Source organism: Phyllostomus hastatus, unplaced genomic scaffold (assembly GCF_019186645.2).
Source record: "Phyllostomus hastatus isolate PE091 unplaced genomic scaffold, TTU_PhHast_1.1 phas_contig_1, whole genome shotgun sequence".
NCBI lineage: Eukaryota > Metazoa > Chordata > Mammalia > Chiroptera > Phyllostomidae > Phyllostomus > Phyllostomus hastatus.
This window is the reverse complement of record NW_025333498.1, coordinates 27103857-27128414: the sequence shown is the minus strand read 5'-3', so window position 1 is coordinate 27128414 and position 24558 is coordinate 27103857. Positions and strand designations below refer to the sequence as shown.

The 24558-nt window shown below is 34.5% G+C and overlaps 1 protein-coding gene across 2 annotated transcripts; it reads left to right on the top strand.

The window, feature by feature from the left end:
• The first annotated feature begins 4931 nt into the window (after positions 1-4931).
• On the top strand, positions 4932-24268 carry GCA (grancalcin). Of its 2 annotated transcripts, none has more exons than XM_045860086.1 (8): positions 4932-5023; positions 8984-9154; positions 13211-13280; positions 16946-16989; positions 17271-17418; positions 19916-20029; positions 20312-20370; positions 21471-24268. In XM_045860086.1, exons 2-8 carry the CDS (start codon positions 9005-9007, stop codon positions 21495-21497), a joined length of 612 nt encoding a protein of 203 aa, XP_045716042.1. In that variant the 5' UTR covers positions 4932-5023; positions 8984-9004; the 3' UTR covers positions 21498-24268. The 2 variants fall into 2 exon arrangements, with proteins under 2 accessions (XP_045716042.1, XP_045716007.1); XM_045860051.1 differs by having other exon boundaries at positions 4944-5105.
• The last annotated feature ends 290 nt before the right edge of the window (positions 24269-24558 follow it).

Sequence of the window (24558 nt, the reverse complement as noted above, 5' to 3'; positions counted from 1 at the left end):
TTCTAAATTACCACAGATTGCTAAAATGTCTCCTTGCCTCTACACTAACTCCTTCAGTCTGTTGTCAACAGAGCTGAGTGATACTTTAAAAATAAGTTATATTGTGTCTCACTAAGGCCCTAACCCTTAAGTGTCTTCTTATGTCACCCAGTGTATAAAAGAAGGTCCTTACAATGGTCCCTAAAGGCCCTACTTGATCTGCCCCAATGCTGCTGCTCTGAAACTACTCTTAGGGCCTTCCCTCTGGCTCAATCCATATCAGCTGCACTGACCTTTACTTCAGTTCTTTAAACAGGTCAGCAGCCTTCTGCCCCAGGACTATAGCTCTAGTTCTGCCGATAGCGTTCTTTCCCACAGGTGTAATAAATACAAGTCTAAGCCGTTCATGTCCTTTAAGTCTTTGTTCAAACCCAACCTTCTTAAGGAGGCTACTTTGAGCATCCTTTTAGCACTGCAGCTTACTCTGTTGCTTCTCGAGCTCTACTCCTGCTTTCAATTTCCTTTCATTCCATAGTGTTTATCATCTTCTAACATATTATATAATTTACTCATTCATTATCTTCACTTAATATTATTTGCTGTTTCTGCTGGAATATAAGCTCCACTAGGGCAAGGACATCCCCCCAAGCCCACTGGTGGATTTTTCCCTCACTAAACTAGCGCTACATTGCAGATGTTCAATAGATATTTGTTGAATAAATAAATTAGTTGATCTAGGTAAAATTTCTTAGTGTTATAAAATAAGCTCCATGAATGTTGTTTTTCATTAGCTGGTTATAGTTGTATCTCATTATAGTATTTGGCATATAAATGATTTCTATGAGTAGGTGGGCTGTGGCTCTGAAACTGACATTTGCTGAGGAGCAGTACATTTTTTTCTCTTGTCTCTCATGTCCCTGTTTCCCCACCTGTAAAGAGAAGAAGAGGGAGAAAATTCATATAGGGCAAAATTCATATAAAGGGTGGCAACAGATAGGAAAGAGAACCATAGTTACATCAATGTTTATATAATACTGATAAATGTACTGGTTAATCAAATATCTAAACTTACGACAAGACCAAAGACCATCAAGAACTGAAAGATATACCATAGGTAGATATAATCATGAAAGACTTTGTATTGACCAGAAAGCATGTAACTTTTGTAAGAGAAAATTACATTGGCTAACCTTAGTCAAAACCATGCATTTTCCCATCTATTTCTCTAGCTGTTGGTGTACTACTCTTCTACTCTTTACAACCTTTCTTCTTATAGTGTAAATGATTTTTATTGTATTTTGAAATAATATGGTAGGGCTAGTGAGGGAAGGGGAAATGCTTTATTTAAGAGACACATTTTTCAGCCAAACTTCCTTAGCTCTAATCTCAGTTTTGCTGTTGACTATACAACTAAGGGCAAGATATACAAATCTTGATCTTACTTTTCATATATATATACAATGGAGATAATAATAGTATTTATCATATTAGATGGAATTGTTTTGAAAATAACACCTCACGAGACACATACTAAGTATTCACTCTATAAATAATTATTTTTATATAATAATGGAGTGTTTTCTGAAAAGAAAAATGTATAACTTAAAATTATTTTTATACATTACATTTTCATAAAATGATACTGTTCATACAATACTAACTGAATCATGTAAGCAAATATTCATTACTAATATTTTGTAAAAACTCTTTATACATTTATTTGAAGTTTTAAATTCCTATGCTAGAAAATTTATAACTTGAAATACTAAAATTAGTTAGATACTTAGACTACAGTGTTCAAAGTTCTCTCTGTATCTTATATAGCAGTGTACGGGAAGTAAAATAATTTCCCCTTTACTCTCCTGAGTTCTGGGTTGAGATCTCTGTAATAAAGACAGATTAACGAAAGAAAAACCTCAGAACTTTATTGATATGTATCCTCATGTATACATTGCAGATAGCCAGGGGAAAATGAGTAACTCTCAGAGGTGGTTTAGAACTTCAGCTTTAATATCATCTTCAGCTAAAGAGAAAAGAAAAACAGGCTTGGGGAAGACAGGCTATAAGGAAGTTGCCAGGAAAGCAGAATAAACAAGTGCAAGATTTGTCATGTAGATTTAAATTCCTGCTTTCTTAATTTCTAATGTTGTCTTAGAGTATGAAGAGAGACACTTTGTAAATTTATGTCCTACTTCTAGGCAAATAGAGGGAGAGCAGCGAGCTTTTCTTATTTCTTCTCAATTGCCTTTAATTACCCCATATTTTGCTGTGTATAATGTGCTCCCATGTCTAATGTATACCCACGTTTTTGGCCAAAACTTCAGGGAAAAAAATCTTTTGTTTCAAGTTTTTAATGCAATTTTTAACTAAGTGATAATTAGACACAAAATTGATGATCAGCCCTCACTGGCATAGCTCAGTGGATTGAGCGCAGGCTGTGAACCAATGTGTTGCAGGTTCGATTCCCAGTCAGGGCACATGCCTGGGTTGCAGGTCACGGCCCCCAGCAACCGCACATTGATGTTTCTTTCTCTCTCTCTTTCTCCTTCCCTTCCCTCTCTAAAAATAAATAAATAAAATCTTTAAAAACAAACGAACAAAAAAAAACTGATGATCATATTCCGGGTTATTATTTTGCATACAGATATCATTTTTGCTTTCTAGAGTTACACTTTTAACATAAGTATAAATAAAAGAGTTAAAAACCAGTTATATCAATATGGAATTAGTACTACCCATGTATAATGCACACGTTATTTTCCCCTAAAAAACTTGGGCAAAAAAGTGCACATAATACATGGCAAAATAAGGTAAAAAAAATCCTTATGTGAAAGTGGCATGTTTTGGGGTGGCATATTCTGCTAGCATTCAATAGGAACTTCTCTGGGTACCTTTTTTCCCTAAGAAAGAGACACATTGCCAAGAACTATGAAGGATCTGCTATGTTATCCTACTTGCAGTCTAACAAGTAGACTGCCACAGTTTCATGGAAGTTGACAGAAGCCACGAGAATTCTCTGTTAGAGACAAAGGACTTTATTATTCACAGCACAACAGAAAGCATGAATTTCAGACTCAAATTCCTCTTCCTTCCAAGTTCTACAAGGCCAAATGGAACTCGAAGGTGGGTGCTGCACAAGCAGTGGGTTTATATTAGAATGGAGGAATTTCAAGCTTAGGAAAGTCCTGATAATAAACCTATCCAAAATTTTAACCCTGGGTGAGAGACGATCTTTGTTATCCTGCAGCAAATCTCTCTAGCCTCAAAGGAAATACTATGCCTATCCTGGAAACTATAATGTGTAAAAAATGCAATAGAGCCATGGAGACTTGGCTTGCAACATATATAGATAAAATGCATCAGTAAGGCTATTGTCATATAAAGAAGGTGTAGAAAAATTCTGACCAGAGTTTTACATTGTAAATGTAAAACCCTCCATGCTTTCTGAGTCTTTGAACATATAGTTAATCAACTAGAACATAGGTGGCAAACATAAGGCCTGAGGGCCAAATCCAGCCCTCTACCTTGTTTTGTTCAGCCGGCACCTCATTTCTACCTGGCAGCAGTGCCCAACTCTCCCTTAACTGTTAAGGAGTACTTACATTTACACAGTCCTAAAATTACATTCGGCCCTTTGAAGGTAACAGCAAGGCTGATGTGGCCCCCAGTGAAAATGAGTTTGACACCCCTGAACTAGAATAAAACTTTGTAATAGTTTGTTTTGCTTTGTACTGTTTTATCACTTGACACTTTAATGAGTCATATGTTCTTTCTGCTTAACAAGTTTTGCCAGCCCCTCTATACTTATGCCAATAATTTAATCTTACTGGCTAAAGTATTTTTGTGTGTGTGTTAGAAGAACTAAGACTTTCTCAAGAGTGTCTTGTACCTTAGCAATCTTCCTTTCTCTGCCTCTTCCTATAAAATTAGGTTTCACAAGGTTCAGCTTGTTCCTCCTTGGTAGTGTAGCTGAGCAATAGTTCCTCAGCTTTGCAAGGTTCGTTTCCTCTGCTAATAATTAACACTTCCCCCCATATTCTTATTTTTAAAATACGTTTTAGTGGTGTCTTTTTCAGAAGTAACTCAAAATGGTATCTTTTTGTTTCTTAAGCTAAAACTACAGCTGTCCTGTATTGTGTGTGTGTCCTGTCCTATTAAAGCTGGAGCTACAAAATTCACTTGAGTGCCAAAGAAGAGAACTGTCGATTACTATACTTAATAAACCAAATATTTGAGCATTTATCCTTTTTGTCGAGTGATAAAAAACCAAGCTGTTCCTCTAAATTGAGTCATTAATAGGGTTGCCAGAAAATATACAGGATAATACATAGGACATCCTGTAAATTATCAGCGTATATATATTTTTAGCATAAAGTGCACGTCTTATGCAATACTTGAGACATATTTATAATATTTCATTATTAACTTGCAAGTGAACTTTAACTGGTCATCCTGTATTCCCGCCCCCCCCCAATCTGGCAACTCTAATTACTGTTTATCTACTAAAAACCTACAGATAACCTTTTGGTAAAGTCTGACATCAAGTCTATTTAGCTTAGAAGCACTCCCTTGGGGGCAGAGCTAAAGGTTTCAATATTTGGACTGTTACAGCAATGCTATTCAAAAATAAACGTAACTCTGAAAGTTTTGAAATTCATAGATGTGTATTTGGAAGTCTAGCTCAAAAAAGTGAGAGAGCAGGGTAAGTCATGCCCGATATGGAGTCCCTAAAGAGAAAAGAAACTTAGGTCTGGAGAACTTTTCCGAAGAGAGTGGAAGATACCGCCTCACCCTTCTTCGCGGTTTAGTGGAGAGCTGGAGGTCTAAGCGAGCTAATAGGCGATGAGCAGGAGAAAGCTGGGTGAGTGAAGCCAATCAGAGACGAGATGGGTGGGATTAGCTTCCAGAAGGGGGAGGGCTCCGACACTCAGCCAATCGGAACCTAGTAGGGCGGGGCTGGACTTCACCTGAAGGCCTTCTCAGAGACTCCCACGGCTCCGCAGGCGCGTCTTCAATTCTGTCTCCTCTGCGTCTGTACCTGCAAGTACGTTTTGCACGCAGCCGGGTGAACACAGACGGGGACGCCAGCTCCGCTGGTCATGGCCTATCCGGGATACGGAGGAGGGGTGAGTCCTGGCAGTTTCACCGAGGCAACTGCTTTCGCGGGGCGTGGCACCCCTGGTCACGGTGCCAAAGTACCCGATCCGCCCCCAGCCGGTGAATCTCCAGTCCCTGGCACTCGGTGGCGCGGGTAGTGCGCACTGTGCTGGAAGCCGGACCCGGCCTAGTTTTGTCCCTGGGCCGCGTTTTGGTGTAGCCAAGAGTGTCCTGTGGTTTTAGAAATTTTACTGGAATGGCCCCGGAAAAGCACCCTTTTCTTGTTCCAGTCATCTTTCGTTGTGCATCCTCCCGTCCCCCGCCATAAGACTCTCAGTTTTGCTAGACATCCCCTTTCTCAATTTTTTGAGCATTCGTTTTCTGTACTTTAAATTGCTTATGAATAAATTAAGATATGCTAAATGCCTCCTAATCTTTACTGTTCTGCTAAGTGTAGTCTGGTCTTGTAGACTTTTTGAGGTTAGGGAAGTTTACTCTTTGTTACATAACTCTTTATTTTGCATCACTTTTGAGTTGGAAGTTATAATTGTAGTATGCTGGTGTCTAGCTTTTTCTTTTCTGAAAGGTCGGGTGACCTTCAGTGTTTACGTCAGTGATGTCCAAAGTGGATGAGTACACTTTATGTTAACAAATGGTCATGAGGGATGACCCAATGGGGGTGTGGGTAGAAAATAACATACAGTGTATTTCCTATTGTAATTCTACGTTTTTTACTTAGAAAGAGAACTTGAGCTTTACTGATATTATATGTAGGATTTAACACTTGCTTAGTTTCACTAGGCCACTTCTACTTTACAATATTTACCTTTTATCAGTCCTGCGTTATCATAATGTAAGAAAATTTAAGATCCCTAAGGAAGGTAGAGCCTTCCTCAAAAATTAGTCATTGTAGCTAAAACCCATGGGACTTTAAAACATTTTCACACTGATATAAATTACAGGGACTGTCCTGAGGGATGAGGTGGAGTTCTATACTTTGGCCTCTCAACTTGTTTCCTTTCAGCCTGTTGTGATTTATTACAGTTTATATGCATCGTGTTTTCTGGGGTTACAGATTATATAATCCAATTTAACTAAAGTAACCCTCCCAAAATGAACCAGTAGTTTGAAAGTTTCTGAGAAGAAACTAGGAATCAACAATTATAGTAAAAATTCAAAAACGTGCAAAACAACATGAAACATCACTAACACTTTAAGCCTGGCTTTTCTTCAGTCATGTTACCAGATAACTAGGACTGTATAGTAATCAGTTTTGACTCCTTTGACACCACCAAGAAGACAACTTACTATAATATGAATTTTTAAAACCATTTTTATGGATTAGCCTTATATAGTGGCTAAGAGGTCCAGTTCTCCACATGCACCCTCTGATCAGTCTTGGGCTTCTTCATGCTCGCCTTGTTCTAAGAGAGAAACAGAAGCTTCCTCTTAATGTCCTAAGCCTGGAAAGGACATGGCACATTTTCTGCTGTATTCTATCAGATAAAGCTGAAACAGGTCCAACTCAGATTCAAGGGAGTGCAGAAAGTCAGCCTTTGCATGGGAGAGATGGCAAACAATTTGCGGTTATCTTATTCTGACCACTAGTACCAGCTCTTACATTTTTGGATTTTTGGAGAGTTAATGCTGCTTGTCAGGAAGGAAAAATAGAAGGTTATTAATAAGGCCAGATGCTTTGTAAAATATTGGTTGCCTGACTGGTTTAGGAAAAAACTTGTGTTGAACCTTCAAGGAACAAATAGAGATGGTATAGTAGCGGGTCTGTAATCATCTTTTGGCACCACCTCACCATTAGCTTTTCACTAATATTCATATATTTAGCTCAACCTCTTTTCTAATAGATTTTTTTTAGTTTTTCTTCCTTATGTAAAGCTTAAGTTGGTGAGAGTCTTTAATAAACCCTACATTCTTGGATATGCCGTAAGAACTGGTTGCATTCCATGTCCTTGGAGGCCTTGGAACTGATGCCGAGGTGTTGGTTATTGCCACCTGCCCTCTGAGAAAAAGCTTTGGGAGTTTTGTTCATCCTTTTATCTTGGGGTTCAGACTTGTCCTCAGATGTTGGCCAGGAAATTTCCTTCTATCAGTAAGGTGGTTTAAAAATAAATTTTTGTAGCATTTTGATTGTTTTCATTATTAAGTTTAATCAAGTTTTCCTAGTCTGCCATTATGATAAATAGGACTTTTTTCCCCCCCTTGAGTCAGTATTTGTAATGTATATAATTTTAGAATGCCCGTTTCATTTACATTTTCAGATATATTGGTAAAAAGGTATTCCTAGCATTTGTCCATATATATTTTTTAATTTAAGTCTATATGTGGTTATGTACTCTCCTTTTTTAAATTCCTCATCTTGGTCTGTCCTTTGATGATCTGTCTTTTCAAAGAAGCAACTTTTAAATAATCACATCCGTTTTATTTATTTATTTTGTTTTTAACCCATAATATTGTTTTGATGTTTACTGTTTCCTTTCTTGTACTTCATTGCTTTAGAATCTAGGTTTTGACCACCTTCTTGAGGACATTTCCTGGAGTACTTCCTCCATACTTTTGCTCTTAGCAAATCCCACCTGCTAGGGTTTTTCAAAGTACTACAAAATTTTTCCCCCTTGTGCTTAATTTTTTTCTTTTTTGCTTTCTGGCAATCCCTGCTGAATACTTAATGAATGCAGGTGAAGTACAAATTAGCAGTTGCAAAATAGTCAGGAAATGTAAAGTACAGCATAGGGAATATAGTCAGTAATCTTTGTAATAACTGTATGATGTCAGGGGGGTAGTAAACTTAAGGGGGAAATCACTTCATAAATTACATAAATATCTAACCAGCATTGCTGTAAACCTGAAACTAATACAATAGTAAATGTCAACTGTAACTGAAAAATGTTTGAAAGGTAACGCTGTATAAAAAAAGAATGTAAATGAAAAATATTTTTGTTCAAAATGGAGTAAAGAACAATTTTGGTATTTCTTTCACTTTCATACTCATAAAGATACTGAGTGAAATATCTTTTTAGATTATTAAATGTGTATACCAAGTTCCAAAGTGAAAAGAGAGAAACCAGAGCTATAGGGGAAACTGTTTGTATCCTCTGGGGTCAGACTCTGTTTTTGAATCTTGCTTTCCTTCTCACTAGTTATTTGACCTTACCCAATTCTGGTAACTTCTTCAAGTTTCAGGTCCTCAACTGCAGAAAAGACATAGTACTTTAATACCTCATAGAGTTGTTGGAAAGTCAAATCACATAACAGAGGGAAAGTACCTGGAGTACTAGGGCTATAAAAAGCTCTCAATAAATATTAGCTTCATTTTATTATTGTTGGTATTGTTGTTATTCTTATTAGTTTTGAAAAAGAACATGGTTGGAATTATCACTTTATTGATCTGTTCATTGGTGTCTTGCTTTAAAAATTTTTTTTTCTGATGGCGAGGATGTTTTGGCCCTATGCAGTTTCCCTTGACTTACAATTTCATTGTACCATGTAGTCTTCTAAGTATGTGGCTTGAGTTATACTACTTGTTGGTTTTCCTGTAGGTGAAATTTTCTTAAATTTTTTACTTTTTGTTTATTTCAGGGATGATCACAGTAAACACTTTTTAAAATTGTGCCTCATGTTCACCTTTTAGATTAAGTTCTTAGTGACTAGAGATTTCTTTTTCTTTCTCAGTTCTTTTAATGCTGGACAACATATTAATGAAAGGAATTAGGTCCTAAGGCAGGCCAGCTAGCATCTAGCTAACAGCTTTTGTGATAATAAATGTGGAAGCTTTCAGTAACTCTATTTCTGCATTTCAATGGATTGTGCATAAATATTTTCTTTTAAACCAACTTTAGTGGATAATAGGTGACATTTCTAATAATAACTTTCTCCTTTTCTACTCTTCTAGTTTGGAAATTTTAGTGGTCAGATGCCTGGAATGCAGATGCTGATGGGACAGCCAGTGCCAGGAGCAGGGCCATATGTGCCCCCTGGTGGATACTTGGGATACCCAGCTTATTCCAACAGTTATTCAGCGGAAGACCCCATGTGGAGGTACTTTACTGATGTTGCTGGACAGGTGAGATGCTAAATACATTGCACAAATACCCGTTTTTGAAACGATTGCTATTTAAAAGAAATGCTCATTTTTTACTTAATTATTTTATGTGTATATCAAGTTTGTATTTTAAACTTATCTAGACTAATTTTCTTTGTGAGATCAGATATGAGGGTAGTTGTTTTATTTTAAAAAGTCTGTTAGCAGGAAGCCCGAACATAGTTCATTTAACTAAAAGTAGGAAAGGGTGGTCTGGGAGACTGAGCCAGAGAGGACTTGGAAAAAGAGGTCTGCATGTACACATGGGTGGCATCATTCAGTTAGTTGCCAGACAGTCATGCTCTACCTACCCCAGCCTTCCTGTATAAAACAGTAGACCCTTAAGTGTTTGATCCTCTTTAATAGAATTTTTTAATTGCAGCTAAATGTAATCCTTTACATTACACCATTCTTACATGCAAGGAACTTTTAAATAGTATAATACTGAGAATAAATGTTATCTGTAACTGACTATATAATAAATCCATTTTATAAAATTATATCTTAAAACATAGGAAGTGGACCTATATATGTAGAGACATTTATTTGACTTCTGAACTATTTCAATGTAACAGTTTTCAACAGTAGTTTGCTATGTTTGTACTATTTGATACTTTCCTCAATTTTTCCAGTCTTGTGCTTTTGAATAGTCAAACTCCACAAGGACATGACTCTTGGCGTATTCTCTCCTACCAAGTTGGCACTAGGAATATATTGTGTTCCCACATTCAACAATAAATGTGTTGAATGGCTACATAAATTATCTCATTTTTAATTTTTAGTCCAAATATTTAGTCATTTCTTTTATATGTTGAATTTTGCCTAGGTTTAGGATCAGGTATCATATCTGATTTACACTATCATGGTCCTAGAACCTAATTGCTGAACTCACCTCTACAGCTATATTCTTTTATGATAGGCCTCATAATTAATGGTGCTCTATGAGAAGTGTCCAGTTAAAGGTTTCTGCAGTGTTCCTTTTTATAGGATGATGTTTTCTGAACAGTGATAATTCACTCATCAGTTGATTAAAGGAAATTCTGGTTTGTACCTTCATAAATACAGACAGACACACACGCATGCTTACTCACATGGGCACACACACACATCGTGCATCTCAGTAATACCAACAACAACTTTAGCGTGCAGACTGCTTCCACTTTTCCACACAGCCAATCTGTGAGGTGGGTAGAATGGATGTACCCTTTTATGATAGATAAATAAGTGGAGATTAAGATTAACTGAACAAATATGACCTGAATTTGAATATTATTTTAAAATCTTGCTGCCTGTCAATGGCAATTAACCTAACCAATGGCAATTGATTTTTTGTTAATTATCTATCTAAAGCTCTTATTTTTTAATTAGAAAATGCAGTTTTCCACTACCAATGCCACCAAATTTTGTAGCGGGATCACACAGTTGATTGTGATTTGCCAGTTTTAAGTGCAGGTAACAAGATCCAAAGTGATCACTTTCTTAGGTAGTTTACTAAGACATTGTTTATTAGTCAGTTAAGACAGTGTGTTTTCATACAATGGATGAAATTGGAATATGGAGTAGTGTACTTAGAGAATGCTTTCTGTTGGTTAAAGCTTTTAATAGAGCTGTTCAAGTTGTTTTTTCTGACTGAACATTCTGTAAAAAGCACATGTAAAATTGAGTTTTATTTATATTAGATTTTAGATTTTTAAATTTAATCCACATTTGCACAAGACATTCTGATATTTTAACTGTTTGAAATAGTAGGTGAATTTGGCCACAAACTGAAAGAAACAATTATAATTTAACCAAGAATTGTCTTTAGCCAAGACAATTATCTTTATTCTCCTAAACAACTAACTTGCTTTGTTCTAGATACTGTGCTAGGACTTGGCGATGCAAAGGGCAATGAAACTCAGATACTGACTTAGAAGGTCTGTGTCCAGTCAGAGAGATGGACATGTAGGAAACAAGTGATGGAGGGAAAGAAGGCTAGAGGTGATTGGGTAAGGATTTTAGCAACACCAAGAACATCCTCTGACATTTATGCTTGTTTCTTTGCCTATAGCAGCACTGGCCAAAATACATGCAATATGAGCCACAAGTGTAAGCCACATAGGTAGTTTTAAAGCCTTGAGTAAGTAGAAAGAAATACGTGAAATGAATTTTAATAATATATTTAACTCAAATATATCAAAATATTAACATATCAGTGTTCTCAGTGTAAAATTTCTTAATAAGATATGTTTCTTTTTTTTGGTACTAAATCTTGGAAATCTGGTGTGTATTTTATACTTACACAGTATCTCAGTTCAGACTAACCCAGTCTAAGGATCCAGTGGAACACATGGCTTGTGGCTATTTGAGATAGCTCAGGTCTGAAACACTCTTCCCTCAGATGTCTGCAGAGCTTATTCCTTTACTTTGTTCAGATCTTTCTCAAAATTCACTTTATCAGTTAGGCTTTCCTTAACCATCTGTATAAAATAGCACTGCCTTCTCCTCAGGGCCAATGCACACATTCCTTATTACTTTTACCTGGCTATATTTTTCTCTTAGTACCTAATACCGTCAAAAGTAATTTCTGCTTTATTGTCTCTCTTCTGCTACTAACATGTAAACTCTTATGAAGATGAGGAATTTGTTTTAGATAATATTTGATACCTAGTCCTTTTAACGGTGCTTGTATATAGTAGGTTGCTCAGGAAATATTTGTTAAAGGATTTTTTTATTCTTTCTAAATGGAAGTTATTCAATTATTTCTCTACATTTTCTTAATGTATTTGATTTAATGATTGCTCTATAAAATTAATTTCATCTTGTATGAATTTGTTCTAAAATTGCTAATTTTTATTGGCTGTCTTTTTGAACATTAGATTTTTCCACGTATTTTTGACTTTTGGTTCATAAACTTATTTCGCATGCAGTTTTTGCGGCATTCCTCCTTCTTCCGGTCCCCCTTCCATGTCATCCCTTTCCTTCCCCGTGTTACCCTTCCTTATGTGTGATTCTGTGATTGTCTTCACAATCTGGATTGTGTCCTCACAGTTTTTTAAAATACTATTTTCAAACTACAGAATTTAAACTTTGTAAGCAAAATCACAAAAACATGGATGGCGGAGAAGGGAACACTTAGATGCTCTGTGTAGTGAATACTACACGAAGGGCTCATTGATGGGAGTGCTTCCCAGTATTTTTTAATTCCTTTAGACCCATTGGAACGTTTTTTATGAGGAACTCCATGCTAAAGTTCAGAATATGAGTATTGCTAATACTTATTAGCAGTAGTTTGTAAAAGTTCTTTGTTGTTGTTGTTTCTTGGGTCTCTTACAAAGTACATGTTTTAAATTTGTCTCCTTGAACCTTTCTCAGAGCTATTGTTTTACATTTGTGAGAATGTATTGAATATTTGACGCTTCCAGGTAAATTATTCTCCTCTGTTTGTAGATAATAAGACGAGGTACTGAAACATGAGACTGTTCAACCTGTTTCACCTCCATTGATTTCTTATTTACATTGAAACCTTATTTCCCATATGTTCAAGCCAAGAATGTTTGAGCAGTAATTAGAAGTGTACTAATAAAATGTAAGGAATGCAGATTTTGCTGGGTGGAGTAGTGGTAGAGGGCAAAGCTATTTCCTCCATCAGTATCCTTTAGAAATAATCTCCCACCAAAACTGCCATAAAAGGAAAGTTTTTGAGACTTTTCTGAAGATATTTTTGGCATTTTCCCAACTGTTTTAAGTAGAGGTGCAGTGTTTGTCACAAAACACATGCTTTCAGCTATTATAGTACAGAATGCTTAAGCTGTTTTCCAGACAGGGAGAGAATAAATTGTACTTGAAATGCTTGATAAATTAATTGATTGTGAAAACCTTCATATTTCATGGTCTTTAATATGCCTTTGCTGTCAATATTTGTCAATTATTTTGTAGTTGATAGTAGAGTAATATTTTGAAGATAACATTTATTGATTAGCCTAGGATAGACAATTAGCATTTTAATATGCTTTTATACAACTGTACATTAAATCAAGTTATAATTATTTTTAACAGGATGGTGAAGTGGATGCAGAAGAACTTCAGAAATGTTTGACACAGTCTGGAATTAGTGGAACTTATTCTCGTGAGATCTTTTTTCCCTCTGTTGAAATTGAAATGGGAAATTCATTTTCTAATGTTTTGTTTCCACACTTAAAATAATTTTATCACAGACATACATGTACATAGGTTAAAGAGTCAAATAGTTCTGTGAAGTGTGTTATGAAAATAACTGTTAGTTGTGCATGCCTACCTCCCCAATGTTAACCATTCATAGAAGAAACCTCTTTCAGGTTTTTCAGCTCACTATTTTGAAGTTTGCCTCCAGATCTCAAAATAGCATGCTTTGTAATCACAATTGTTTTCAGTTTTGATGGTTATCAGATGATGTCCTACTATGGGACATGAGGATTTACTCTCAGTCTTAAACTCACCTTTTTTCCTGCACTTCACACAGTAACCCTTGCCATCCTCCCACCCATTCAGTATGGCTATATAGTAATTTACATTAGATCAATCATCAGTATTTGCCTTATTGTTACTATCTAAATGCTCTTCTTGGATCTTGTGATAGATATGATTACTTTTCCATTTTACATAACTTTACTTTCCTGCTATTAATCATTATCCTGGAGCTTTGTGCCGTGCTTTACTTTCTGTGCAGAGCTGTCATACTGGCATTCCATCACCATTATTCAGGAGCTGTCTTTTCTCTCTCTGGGTCTCCCCTTTATTTTATCTCTGGTCATTTTTTTAATTCTATAAACTGTAACATTAATTAGAATAAAGGAGTGCATGGGAGGTAAATTTTTTGAGACTGCATCTAAAAATGCTTTCATGCTATCCTCAGAATTAAGCGATTGGTCAGGTTTAGGACTCTAAGTTAAAAATCATTTTCACTTAAAATCTAAAAGGTATTGCTCTATTGTTTCTAGCTTCTATTGTCACTCTGTATGTCATTTGTCTTTCTTCTCTTGAGGCCTATGAAATCTTGTTCCTAGTCTAGTAGTTCACAGTGATGTGCCTAGTTGTGTTGTGTGGGGAACCCAGTGAGCACCCCTGTTCTGGGAACTCATTCACTTTAGCTCTGGGGAATTTTCTTCAGTGCTGTTTTCTTCATTTTGTCTCTCTGGAATGCCTGTTATTTGGAATGGATCACTTATCTTTTCTCTCCTATTTCTCGTTTTCCTCAATTTTGGGGGACATTATCTATTTTCTAAGCCTTGTATTGAATTTTATCTGCTATCATGTTCTTAAATTCCAAGAGCTTCTTTTTTTTTCCATGAATATATTATCTTTCCTTTTCCTTATCTCTGAGACTATTAAAGTTTCTCTCTTTCTACATAACCTTTGTTGCCAACAATTTTTTTTCCAGCTTGTGTGTTAGATTATCTTTCATATTAGATGTCTTTCTCGGGTGTCAGTGATCCTTGGATAGTCATAGTCAACTAAAATGCTAGTTAGCAGCTCTGAGATCATGCTTAGGTATTGATTGTTGACTTCCATGTCTGATGGTGGTTAGGCTCCGCAGTTTGCTGAGCAATACTGGGTGTTCGTATCTTTAGGGATTTCCTTTTGGGCTGGTTGTCCAGCTAATCTTCTGTCTGGAAAGGAGGAGGGAGGACTCAGCAGGGCTCCCAGCCTTTTGTACATTGTCATTTCATTGCCTTGTTTTCAGTAGGTGGCCCTGTTCTGGAATCCTGTAGTCCACAGGCTTCTCCAGGGAATAAAACCTGAGACTTCTGCTGGGATGGGAACAGACGTAGTAGCTGTCCATGTAGCTGAGGCCAGGGGGTGATTTGGAGCTCTAAATTCTCCTTAAGTAGGCATTCAACCATGCCTTCTGTTCTTATCTTACCTTCACATCCATTTACAGAAGTGTTGCCAATTCTTAAACTTTTGGGGTCTTCTCCAGGGTAACGAGGCTGCTTCTCAGCTTTTCTTATTGCAAGTTCAGGGAAACACTTGCTCAGATCTACATTAGTTAACTCATGTCCATCTAGTTTTCCTTCTAGTTTCCTTCTTTCTTTTTTAGTTGTCCTTCTAGTTTTAGCTTGCAAAATTTTGTTGCTTTGTTTCTTCCCTTTTTTCTTTAAAGGTTTATGACTTAAAAAAATTTACTTTCTATTCTAATGGGGTATGGTGGGAGAGAGCGGAACTCCATCAACTTTCCTCAAAATCCTCACTTTTTATTCTTTGTCAAAATATTTAATCATATATATTTGATCTTATTTTGAGAATAAAGGTGTGCTTATTTGATGAGTCCATTTTTACTGTTTATTCTCATCTATTGAGACTCTCCCACCTAATGAATGTGTGCCATGTTCACTTGAAAGCAAAACAGGTATCCTTCGCTTGACGAATAATGGAATTAGCACTCCAGTAATTTCTCATGTAACCTTTGTTCCCATCCCTGTTCCTGCAGTTTCTGTATGAAGAAATGCAGGGCTTCAGTGCTGACTCCTCCACTTAATTAGCTCTGTGAACTTGGGAAAGTTTAGCTTTCTGGTCCTCTGTTTCTTTAATTGTGAAATTAGGGTTATAGTGCATGTGGCATGTTTATGTGAAATCATGAAACACTACCTGGTTCACAGTAAATGCTCCTCGAGTGTCTGTTGAAATTGTTTGTAACCACCTATTCTAACATTGACACAATTATTAAACAATTTAAAGAAAATCAGCTATTTTAACTTGTGAAATGTTTTATATTTTTTTCTTAATGGGTCCAAAATTTAGCTGAAATAATTTGGTTCTTTATAGAATTTCAAAAATATCAAATAGCATAAAATAAACCAACTAACTTTAAGCAATTTTACTTATTTATCTTAGTGAGCTACTAGCTGCTATAACTTTATAAGCTTAACTGTGTTGATATAATGTCTCCTTTATGAGGACTATAATTTATCTTGAGATAAATCACATACTAGTTGAATATAATTATGATAAGGATTTGAGAAATTAAATTCTACTTAGTGAGTCCTCGGTTATAGTTCTATGATTACAAGAAAGTTAATATTTTTAATAATTCCTGACTTTACGGTAGTTTTATTTATTTCTTCTTCCTTTCTTTACCCCCTCCCCCACCCCAAGGTGGAGGAACAGATGCTTTAGTTTGAAAACTTATCTTCTCTTACTTGGTCAGTTGCAATAAAACTACCAAATGATTTACCTACATCTATTTTCATCTCACTTCACAGTCTAGTCATTGTAAACTAATGGAGATCTTAGAATTGTCCCTCTGCTCCTTAGAATACTTCAGTGACTTCCATTGGCCTAATCTTTAATGTGGCATTCAAGACTCTCACGATCTGGGCCTCACCTGTCTTTCTGATGCCATCATGTGCAGCTCCCTCACATGTATGCCATACTCAACCAAATCACTAACTCCTTCAAGTTTTGTGCTCACAGTATATGTCAAACTTCTGCTTACACCCCATTTGTATTTGTGTTAGGAGGACTAAAGCCCTCCTTTTCTTCTGTAACAGCAATTTTCAGTTACTTTATAATTGTTCATTTAATTGTCTAAATCCCCTTAATGTCAGTAGTTTGAAGGTAGTAGTAACTTTCTTGATGATGATGATGATGATGATGGTGATTATGATTTTATTGTGGGTGGCTAACATTCAAAGTTTGCTGATTGGAGTGATTGTATATTTTTTACCAAATTTTAATTTGCCAGTAGAAATTGTCATAATCTTACATAGATAAAATTGGGCAGACTCTAATTCAAATAATGAATGTGTTTTATAGCCTTCAGTTTGGAAACCTGCAGAATTATGATTGCCATGTTGGATGTATCCTTGAATAAAAATAGAAAAGACTATTGAATAATTGCTTTCTGCATTTTAAGGAAATTGTTGGCTATAGATGACCACAGTAAACTAGAGTTTAAAAATACTTTGTAAGATCCTGTTTGAATTCCATACTTTTCCAGTCCTGCATAGAAATTTACTCAAATGTTGAGTTTTGCTAATTCTTGCAGAGGCAACCTAGCTTTTGGGGTCAATGATTTGGAGTTTTGGGTTAGGTAAGTTCTCTTGGTATCAAAATTTATTTTTGTTAATAAAACTCTCAGAGAGATTACACAGGAAAAATGGGATTTAATGAATTCAAAGAACTTTGGACAGCCCTTAATGGCTGGAAACAAAACTTCGTAACCATTGATCAAGACCAGAGCGGCACAGTGGAGCACCATGAACTTAACCAAGCCATCGCCGCTATGGGTAAGAACATTAAAATTCTTCAGCGTACATCTCAGTTATCTTTGTCCTTTGATCAGATGAAACTTAATTATTTCATTTTGTTAAGTAATGAAGGGATATATTATTGTACCAGCTGTTGCCTAGTTTGATTTCAAGGTTGTAGGTAAATTCTTACTAAAAACCTTTCACAAAAAAATCATTTTATCCATTATTTTTTCAAAAGATGAACTTTCATACATTCTGGATAATAAAATAACTTAAGAATTTTCTCTGTTGAGTGTATTTAAATGTATTTTTCTAGTTTTTAGAACTTACCATTTATATTATGTTCTTTTGTAACTTGGTAAAGCCTCCAATTCTACAGCAAAGGCCTATCTCAGTTAGAGGTCTCCATAATCTAGCTTTTCAGCAATAAAAAACATCTTTTTTTTTTCTTATGTAGTATAGAACACACAGTAGACATTAAAATACCTCCAAATGGGAAGTATGTTTTTTAGGATATTTTAAAACACTTTAATTTTATTTTTATTAATCTCTGATAAGCTAAGGTTCTAAGTCTACTTTCTTGTGAAAAGTGATCATATACAATGGTGTTTAACTTGCTTACAGTTAACACAATTTTAAGTAGTTTTCTTAATTATGTTTACCTTTGTGATTTTATTTATACTCACTTCTAAATAAAATAGATTTGTAAGAAGATTAACTTTTGAAAGTTAAAATCTGAGCCCAATGCAAATTACCTCAAACTCCAATTTAAAGAAGTCAAAACTAGTGATTTGTTTTGTTTTATAAAGGTCATTTCAGGGACAATCCTGGCCATATAAACATAAGGTTCTATTATAGAGCCTTAATAACTAATAGATTAAACTTGTTCCTTAATTAGTAATGTTTAAAAATTAACCTTTTGCAGAAAAGAAAACCACTAAAGAGTTCACATAGGCAGTTGAATATACAAAGAGGTATTCTGGATTATTCAAATTTGTAATTATTTTTCTAAGAATGCTGTGGGAAATCATAAGAATTTAGTCAGTATCACATCCAGATTGTAACTTTCTAATAGAAAGCTCAAAATGGATTTGTATGTAATTACATTAGTGTGCATGTTTTACTTGCTGCTGCTATCAGTTTATTCCTTTCCTTTTATTTACTTTTAGCAAGCTTTCTGCATTATGTTTTATTATATCTACACATAGAATTTTCTCCAATTCATTTAGTTTTATTGTTTTTCCTTTGAGTGCATTAGTGTCTTTGGTCCATATCTACTAACTCAGTAATAATACCGACAATGCTTCTGGGCCTTCATTCTTCACAGTAAAGTGCATGCACATCATTAAATACATAAGACCATCTACAGGGATGCACAAAGTAGAATATATTAATTTGTATTTCTAATTATTTTTACTTCATTCCTTTTAAATACTAGTTTTAGATCTATTTTAAAGTGTAAATAATCAAACAGTGATACACATATAGAATTTAAAACTAAATTAATGCACATATAATAGAATGAATGATCCCAAACATTTTACTTATAGGAGCATACAATTAAAAACTTTTGGAGACCACAGGCCTAGATAACAAAGAACCAAGGAAGGGTTATGGGACATAGCGGAATAGTACTTTTCTATTTCTTCTCTTTCTGAATGACCATGTTGATCCTCAAATCTTCTCTGTTTATAAAAGACACTTGTAAGTAAAATATTCAATGGGAAATATAGGATTTGAGTGACAGCAAAGATCATTGATAATCTTTGCTTTGTTAGTCTTTAAAGAACTATGTAATTTACAGAATTGATGGGTGAAAGGAGGGCAAAAAGTACAGATTTCCAATTATAAAATAAGTAGTCATGGGGATTTAATACACACCATGGTGATTATAGTTAATAATACTGTATTGCGTATTTGAAATTGCTGAAAAGTAGATCTTAAAAGTTCTTATAACAAGAAAAAAAAAAACTTATAAAGATAGATTATATAAGATGCCAAATGGTGAAAGTTATTTCACATTTGTACTATGTATAGTGTCAAATGTTAACTAGGCTTATTTTGGTAATTATTTTGCAATACATACAAATAATCAAATTATTATGTTGTACACCAGAAGTATAATGTTGTATGCCACTATACCTTAATAAAAAATAAAAACACAAATAAAAAAAATACCTGAAGGGTAAAAAAACAAAATTACAGAATTGAAATACTGAAACATTAAAACCTATGAAATACCTAGACAATTTTAAAATCAAAATATATTTTAAAAAATGATTATTCTTTAGCTTTGATTTATAAGCTAGAATTATGATGTTTATGTACCACTATTAGTAATGAATAGTTGCTTTAATCAATTTTAATATGAATGTTTTGTTTCTAACATTGAGTTTTGTTTTTAATATTTTTTGTGGAATGCATTTTGAAAGTTAATATGTTTTATGACTGTTAACAAGAATGCAATGTTTGTTGTGGTCTTCTTATGGTGTTTAGTTTTAGAAATTTTAATTTATCACTCCCTTTTTATTAGGTTATAGGTTGAGTCCTCAAACATTAAGTGCTATTGTTAAACGTTATAGCAAGAATGGCAGGATCTTCTTTGACGATTATGTTGCTTGTTGTGTGAAGCTTCGAGCATTGACAGGTATGTATCATTTAAAAATGGGTGCAGTATCATATAGCTATTTTTCTTAAGTATAGCAAGTTTATAATATTACATGTTTTTCCTCCATTCATTATTGAATCTAGTCAGAGTGTTAAGGCTTCAAATTTTTTTGGACTACAAATAATGAAAAATTGTTATAGCCCAGTTTTGTAGGTTTTCTTATTGAATATGAATTTATTCACTTTTTAGTATGTGGGGATACCATGTATTTGAAACTGTAGATTTTCAGTTATAATAAAGAAGTAATTTTTTTGTTCAAAGATTTCTTTAGGAGAAGAGATCACTTACAACAAGGGGTTGTGAATTTCGTATATGATGATGTGAGTATCCTGTTAAACTTTTGATATTTACACTGTGTTCCAGAAGTGTTCATAGTTATCAAAAACTGTTAAGTGGGCTCTGGTACAAATACGGGGAGTAATATATTTCATAGGCCATGATCTTTTTCTATATTTTTTAGTTGAGTGTAAATATAAGATTCAGTATTGGTACAAATACCAACTTGACTTAATATTAAACATAAAAAATACTGTGAAATTTTATGAGAGGTTTTCTTAAAAAATTTTTTTATTTTATTATTTTTAGAAACAGAGGAAGGGAGGGACAGAGATGGGGAGGAATCTATTGGTTGCCTCTCATATACACGCTGATAGGGACTAAACCTGTAGCCTATGTGTGTGTCCTGACCAGGACTTGAATTGGCCACTTTTCGCTTTGCTGGATGATGCCCAACCTAATGAGCCACACCAGTCAGGGCTATGACAGGGTTTTGACAGTTTACCCTCTAAATCATTTTCAAGGGCAAAACTACCATTATTTTTATGAAGAGTAGTTTACTTGTAGTGATCTTTCTTAGTTCTAATAGAGATAGGAAATTTTCATTTATAATGGATTATAAAGCTGTTTCATTTCTTATTTCAAGTGGTTGCTATTAACCTGAATTCAGGTTTTTTTAAAAAAAGATTTTATAGGAAAGTTATGTTTCATGTGTGTGGTTTTTTTTTAAAGATTTATTTATTTATTTTTAGAGTGGGAAGGGAGTGGGGGAGAGAGAGAGAGGGAGAGAGAGAGGAGAGAGAGAAACATCAATGTACGGTTGCTGGGGGCCATGGCCTGCAACCTAGGCATGTGCCCTGGCTGGGAATCGAACCTGTGATGCTTTGGTTCACAGTCTGTGCTCAATCCACAGAGCTACGCCAGCCAGGGCTCATGTGTTTTTTAATATTTTAGTGCTGTTGTTTTGTTTTGTTTTGTTTTATTTGTAGAAGTTACAGGGTCACCATTACCCTACTAGTATATACTGGTTGAATTATAAGACTTGGAAAATCAAACTTTCTCAACTTTTGAAAATGCTTTTATGGAATATAATAAACAAATACCATTTTATTGTTAACAGCTGATGATTTTGCTTACATATTAGTTTTTGCAGGGCACTATGACAATTTGAATGCCTAGAATTTGAAAGCTGAAGAAAGTACTGTGAATGTTTCTGACTGGAAGAAACAAATTGGACTACTTTGACTTAAAGCTTTTGGCGGGGCTTCTCCATGTTTCTACCTGTTAAATCTCTTCCCTTCATGATATATATATGAAAGTGATATATATATATATATATATATATATCACTTTAAAGTGATATATATATATATCACTTTAATTTGTTATATATAAAAATAATGTGTTTTCATTGTAGCACACAATTCAAAACAATAAAAGATGTTTTTGTATTTGGGATGTTTCTGCTTTTAGAAAAGTTATCACTTTATGGATATCTGTATAATGTCATCAAATATTGCTGTATGATTAATTGATGTAAATATCTCTTAACTTTAATTTTTAAGATTATATATATAAGAAGCCAAATGATAAAAGCCTATATGAAACTAATTTATACTTACCTGCAGGTTACAAATGTTACTTTCAATTTTTGTTGGGATTTGTAGGCGAGCTAGAAGGGCAATCCTGGATTTTGTGCCACAGTCATAATGGGGTTCATTCTTAATCACATTATTAGAGAACAGAAACTCACAAGTCTTTGTGAAGAAGGACACTGTAGTTCCTAAAATTTTATTTTAAATTGCCTTAGGTGGGCAATAAAATAATATATAGTGAAATAGGACTATAGGAGGCATGATTTTTCCTTTTTTATTCTTTACATACTTTTTTCAGTGTGTTTTGTTGGCATCTATGGAAAAAAGTTTTTAAACAACTTTTCTCTCTGCACTTTAATTTGTTACTGAAGACACAGATTACCTAAAATGGCATCTTTTGCTAAATCTAGATTTTTCTGGAAATGATACATTTTAATGAAATGTCAACATTTAGATTTTCTGTTAAACTTAATTGTTGTTTATATATGATGCCAACTGTTCATAACATTAGAAAAAGTCAAGTGATATACCACTTTGCTTAAATATTCAGAAATTAAAACTCTGACTTTCCTGACAGTATTCGCTGGTGGTTTGGGCGTTAGGAAGCCAGTAAGTCTTTCGGCATCTGTGGGTGTGGAGCATCGCAGACGCCCAGCCACGTTTCTGAGTGAGAGCACTCTTGCAGTTGCAAAGTTGGGTCACCAGGTTTTTAGCCTTTAAAATCCCTGGTATAAGCTCTTATAATTAAGCCAGACCCTTTTTTGGCAAAACCTTAAGTTCTTCTTAATGAAGATTTACTAAAACACATATTTTTCTTACACATGAGCTGAGTATCTTCTCCAGATTAAATGCGAATACAGTAGTCCCCCTGATCCATCCAGGTGGATGCATTCCAAGACCCACCAATGATGCCTAAAACCAGAAATAGTACCTAACTCTCTTTATACTATGTTTTTTCTGTACATACACATATGTGGTAAAGTTTAGTTTGTAAATTAAATGCAGTAAGAAATTAACAACGGGAGCAATATACTGTATTAAAAGTTATGTGAATGTGGCCTCTTTCTATGTCCTAAAATATCTTATTGTACTGCACATGCAGCATGGACATGGTGGCCAAAGGGATGAGTCATGTCCCAGGAGGGATGGCCTGGGGCAGCTGGAGATTTCTTCACACTGCTCAGAACAGGGCGCAGTTTGAAACTTATGAATTATTTTTGGAGTTTTCCATTTTATAACTTTAGACCACAGCTGACCTCAGGTAACTGAAACCATGGATATGGGGCCACTACTGTATAAATTGACATAACTTTAGTATAGCTGGTGACCAAATTAATACAGTTTTTATAAAACTATGTTTCTTTAAAAATGGAGGATGAATGGTTAGTGGTATCTTGAAAAAAAAACATGTTATGAACATATAATTTTAAATCAACTTTTACTTTAAAAAAACCCTGGAAATGACATAATTATAATCATTTTGAAATTAATAATTTTATATACTTGACTGTTAAATTCATTTGGTCTGTTTTATAAAATATGTATATAAATCCATATAATTTGTACCTTTGGCTGAAAAATTTTTTCTTAAATATATTTGATAATGTGAGGTGGTATTAACTGAACCATAAAAAATAATTTTAAATGGAATTATTGTAGGAAAAAGCTAATGTAAGCACACTGTCATTCACATTGAAGAAGGATGATGATATGGCTTAGCAGTCTAGAATCTTAACACCCAGCTTATAGGTGGTTCAGTTACTATACTGTTCTGAAGTCAGTTGTGATTGACTGAAATATTAACATGTCATGTTAGCATGGTAGTTTGTACTGGTTAATTCATGCCCGGCTTTCTTATGATCTAAATTATTGAATAATGTACACTCTTAATGTCTAAGCTTTTATTTGTACAGTAAACATGTTTCCATGTCATTTTGAGAATTTTTTAAGTAAACATTCAAATAGCTTGCTGTAAAGTTTTGTATCATACAAAATCTGTTACATACATGAGATGCTTCAATTCAAATAACAGTGCAGTAACACCTACTATACCTAAAAAACTGCCAAATAATGAAATGTCAGGTATTTCACTTCTATTTCCAGTGCCAGTTTACACATTTTAAATTACATTAAGGGGAAGTCAGTACTATTAGAATCTTAATTTGGTCCATTTTAATTGTAATCTTAAGGACTGTGCTCCTTTGATCTATTTAAGCATGCATTCAGAAACAAAAAGTAATAAAAATGTCAAGTGATATGTTTATTTCTGGAAAAGACACTTATCCTGGAAGAAAGTAGAATTTATTAATGTAGTTTAAAGTCTGTGCAATTAAAAAAAATAAAAACATCAACTTGTGATTTTTTCTTTAAGTAAAATATACAAATCAACTTCGCTCATAATCTCATGGCATTACTAACCTGGACAAACACACACTGCCAGAAATGTGCTTTTCTTTGTCTTTCTATGACAACCTCATAGATGATAATGTTTATTCCTGTTTGTAGCAGTAGTCTGGGACATGAATAGGAATAAATTTTCGAAAAATCTGGTAAATTAAATCTAGTAAGTAAAATCCAACATTTTCAGGTTAGCGTATTTTTTCCTTAAATTTTATAATGCAACCATGATGTTTTATT

Bases quoted from the DNA above. Each gene is read 5' to 3' on its own strand.
- GCA (XM_045860051.1), top strand. From the start codon at position 5,079: ATGGCCTATCCGGGATACGGAGGAGGG. The intron at 13,281-16,945 runs GTGAGATCTTTT...TGTGTTTTATAG, and splicing joins AATTAGTGGAACTTATTCTC to CCTTCAGTTTGGAAACCTGC. The intron at 17,419-19,915 runs GTAAGAACATTA...CCTTTTTATTAG, and splicing joins CCAAGCCATCGCCGCTATGG to GTTATAGGTTGAGTCCTCAA.